The following is a 3812-nucleotide window of genomic DNA, read 5'->3' as shown; positions in this document are numbered from 1 at the left end:
TATGTATGAATGTATTATATAAAACGGCTCGAAATGTCGATTAAAAAGAAAATAATGATCAACAACAAAATCAATGGGAACGAAAGTCTTGCTTAAATTTTTTTTTGTCTTCATTGAGCAAATTTTAACATTGTATGATGATACTCGCATGTATGTGTGTATGTATGTGTGTATGTATGTGTGTATGTATGTGTGTATGTATGTGTGTATGTATGTGTGTGGCCGTCTGTGTCCGTGTCTGTGTGCGCGCGCGCGTGTGCTGTGTAAAAGTGACTGACGAAAGAGAGATTTTTGCAGTGATGGGAATAATGTCAACGCTTCATTGGTACTGGTGAATAAGTCAACTGTGACAGTGGTTTTCTGTGTTGTAGTTCTTTTATGTAATGGCAGTGGTGGTGATGATAATGTTGTCTTTGCTGTGGTGGTGGTGGTGGTGGGAGACGTCATGGAGAAGTGGAACGGTTGTGTTGGTGTCTGATGGTTTGTGGTTGGTGATCGTTTCTGTTATTAGTAGGTTAGTTAGTTATCAATAGTGTTTTGTTAGTTTGGGGTGGGGCAGTCATGGTTTTTACTTTTACAGTCATTTATTGATTCCTTTCTGACCGCCAACATCATTTACATAGCATAATTAAATACAATAACCATAAAAGAAATCTTAAGATAATATTATTGTCAAGTGCCAGGAGTGCCATAGTGTGTTACAGTGCCAATGTGCCGCTGGTGTTTTTGCGGTGCACTCGCCTTTGCTTCGCAATGTAACGGTTATCACTCACATTGAATAGTAGTCGAACTTGCCGCTCTCAAAAACTTCATCATAACAGACCTTGACGAGGATCACCAAGATGGAGGACTCAACGAAACACAAACCAATGGATATCCATGCCAACATGAATGACCACTGGTATTCTGCGTTGTCTTCTGACGTATGGTATTTTCCCAGATCCTCCAGGGCGATGAAACAGATACAGCCAATAATTCCCAAGAAAGCTGGAAGCGGAGTAGAAAAAAAAGCAACATTATGCAAATAATAATAATAATAATAATAATAATAATAATAATAATAATAATAATAATAATAATAATAATATTAATAATAATAATAATTGTAATAATCCTTCCTGCTATAGGCACAGGTCCTGAAATTTGGGGGAAAGGGGCCAATCGATTAGATCGACCCCAGTAAGCAACTGGTACTTAATTTATCGACCCCGAAAGAATGAAAGGCAAAGTCGACCGCGACGGTATTTGAACTCAGAACGTAAAGACAGACGAAATACCGCTAAGCATTTCGCCTGGCGTGCTAAAGATTCTGCCAGCTCGCCACCTTAATAATGATAATAATAATAATAATAATAATAATAATAATAATAATAATAATAATAATAATAATAATGATGATGATGATGATGAAATCTTACCTGCCATTAGTTCCAAAACGGACAAAATAAAGAACAAAATAACTTTTTTCTTCACGTGGCAACATGCCGGAACGGCACAGAAGAATATAACTTTAGATATGAACTGGGTGAAGGCGCTTAAACAGACGAATATCACAAAGGAGCGGTTGATATCTGAAAGAGGAAAAGTTATGAAACTTAGATGAAAACGTCCCAGCAAAACACAAACATACACGCAAGCATGCATGCATCCGCGCACACAAACACATACATATAGATTGCAAGCGTAAGAGGAAAATAGCATAAATGACATTGAATACATTGGTTTAAATTTTATTCCCGTATTGTTTTCGTCATTTTTCAAGTTTGAAAGTTTCAAACAGCACACAGCATGAAACTCAAGAAAATTATGCATGTACGAAAATAGCAGGTCTCTGCTTAAAATTTGAAATCGGGACCCGTTCTTTCCAATCATGAGATTCTCGATAAGCAACTAGACTCTCCAAATTAACTGAAATGATATAAAAAAAAAATACGTCTATGTATTTGTTTGGAAGATTCTTGATATGAAATCATATATTCTTTTCTTTTCTACTCTAGGCACAAGGCCCTAAATTTTTGGCGTGGGGGCCAGTTGATTAGATCACCCCCAGTACGCAACTGGTACTTAATTTATCGACCCCGAAAGGATGAAAGGCAAAGTCGACCTCAGCGGAATTTGAACTCAGAACGTAAAGACAGACGAAATACCGCTAAGCATTTCGCCCGGCGTGCTAACGTTTCTGCCAGCTCGCCGCTTTGATATGAATTCATATAGTCTTTTCTACTCTAGGCCACAAAAACCGAGATTTTGGGGGAGGTGCCAGTCGATAAGATCGACCCCAGTACGCAACTGCTACTTATTTTATCGACCCCAACTGCTACTTAATTTATCGACCCCGAAAGGATGAATGGCAAAGTCAACCTCAGCGGAATTTGAACTCAGAACGTAAAGACAGACGAAATACCGCTAAGCATTTTCGCCCGGCGTGCTAACGTTTCTGTCAGCTCACCGCCTTGATATGAAATCATATAGATTTTTCTACTTTAGGCACAAGGCCCGAAATTTTTGGGGAGGTGCCAGTCGATTAGATCAACCCCAGTACACAACTGGTACTTAATTTATGTATGTATGTATGCTTTTTCTTTAAGTTTCAGATAAGTCCTTCTTCGTAGAGTTCAAGCTGGTCGCTAACCAAGCGATAAAACTTTTTGTGTTAAGAGAGTCCCCGATCTTTGTAAATATGCGGTTAAGTTAGTGTATTGATTGAGTTGTCGATGCACACACCGAAGCGTGTGCATTTGCCCACCTAAAAAATCTCAGATATAGAACCCTTGAGATGTCTTGCAAATCTCTATTGTGCCACAAATAAAATGGATTTGGAGAAAAACCTAGAAATACTAGGTTTTTGTGTAAATTTGTTGGTACGTAGCTATATGTATGTATATATGTATGTATGTATGTATATATGTATGTATGCATATATGTTACTAACAGGAACATGTGTGTGCATCTGTATGTATGCATCTATCTTTTATCTTTCACTTGTTTTACTGTTTTAGTCATTGAGCTGCGGCCATGCTGGGGCACTGCCTTGAACAGTTTAGTCGAACAAATCGATGTCAGGTACTTGCTTTTCTCCCCGACGAGAACTTATCTCGTAGTTCTCCTAATTTACGAGGACAAATTAACCAACACCGGTTGTGAAGTGGCAGAAAATACCATGATACACGCACACGCACACACACACACACACACGCACACACTCACGTGTATGTATATATAGGAGCGACTTCGTTCAGTTTCCGTCTACCAAATCCATTCACAAGGCATTGGCCACTTGCCCAAAGTACCACGCAGTGGGTCTGAACCCAGAACCATGTGGTTGAGAAGCAAGCCAACATTTAACCACATAACCATACCTACACACACACGCGCACGCACACGCACAGAGAGAGAGAGAGAGAGAGAGAGAGAGAGAGAGAGAGAGAGGTATATGATAGGATTGCTTCAATATTCATGGGGTAGTCTGAAGTATCTAAGCAACCAGGGGATAGTTAAATCCGAAGGAACTCCTGGAGATTACTTGTGTGGGTACCGTCTTTATTAGAAGGTATCCAGAGGCAGGTAATTTATCGGTTAAACCGCAGTTTATAATTATAATTAAGTGGAGAATGGAAATTATATAATTTCGACATAATTAAATCAATGGCTAACTAGCCCAATCGACTTGCTTCTTCTTGTGTTTGTTTCTCTATTCTCCACTTAATTATATATATATATATATATATATATATATATACGTATTTGTGTGTGTGTGTGTGTTTGTGTGTCTATCTATCTATCTATCTATCTATCTATCTATCTATCTATAT

At 38.5% G+C, this 3812-nt stretch overlaps 1 protein-coding gene across 1 annotated transcript in view; it reads right to left on the bottom strand.

Annotated features, from left to right (window-relative positions):
• Positions 1–74: 74 nt before the first annotated feature.
• The window catches only part of LOC106874625 (claudin domain-containing protein 1), a 21587-nt gene continuing 17849 nt past the window's right edge, over positions 75–3812 (bottom strand). The window contains exons 3-4 of the mRNA XM_014922420.2: positions 1419–1571; positions 75–987 (exon numbers count right to left, since the gene is read on the bottom strand). Coding sequence (XP_014777906.1) covers positions 770–987; positions 1419–1571 — 371 coding nt within the window. The 3' untranslated portion in view covers positions 75–769. The remainder of the gene's footprint in view (positions 988–1418; positions 1572–3812) is intronic.

The sequence above is a fragment of the Octopus bimaculoides genome, chromosome 23 (genome assembly GCF_001194135.2).
Source record: "Octopus bimaculoides isolate UCB-OBI-ISO-001 chromosome 23, ASM119413v2, whole genome shotgun sequence".
Lineage (NCBI taxonomy): Eukaryota > Metazoa > Mollusca > Cephalopoda > Octopoda > Octopodidae > Octopus > Octopus bimaculoides.
The sequence above is the reverse complement of the archived record's forward strand: the minus strand, read 5'-3'. Positions and strand labels throughout refer to the sequence as shown.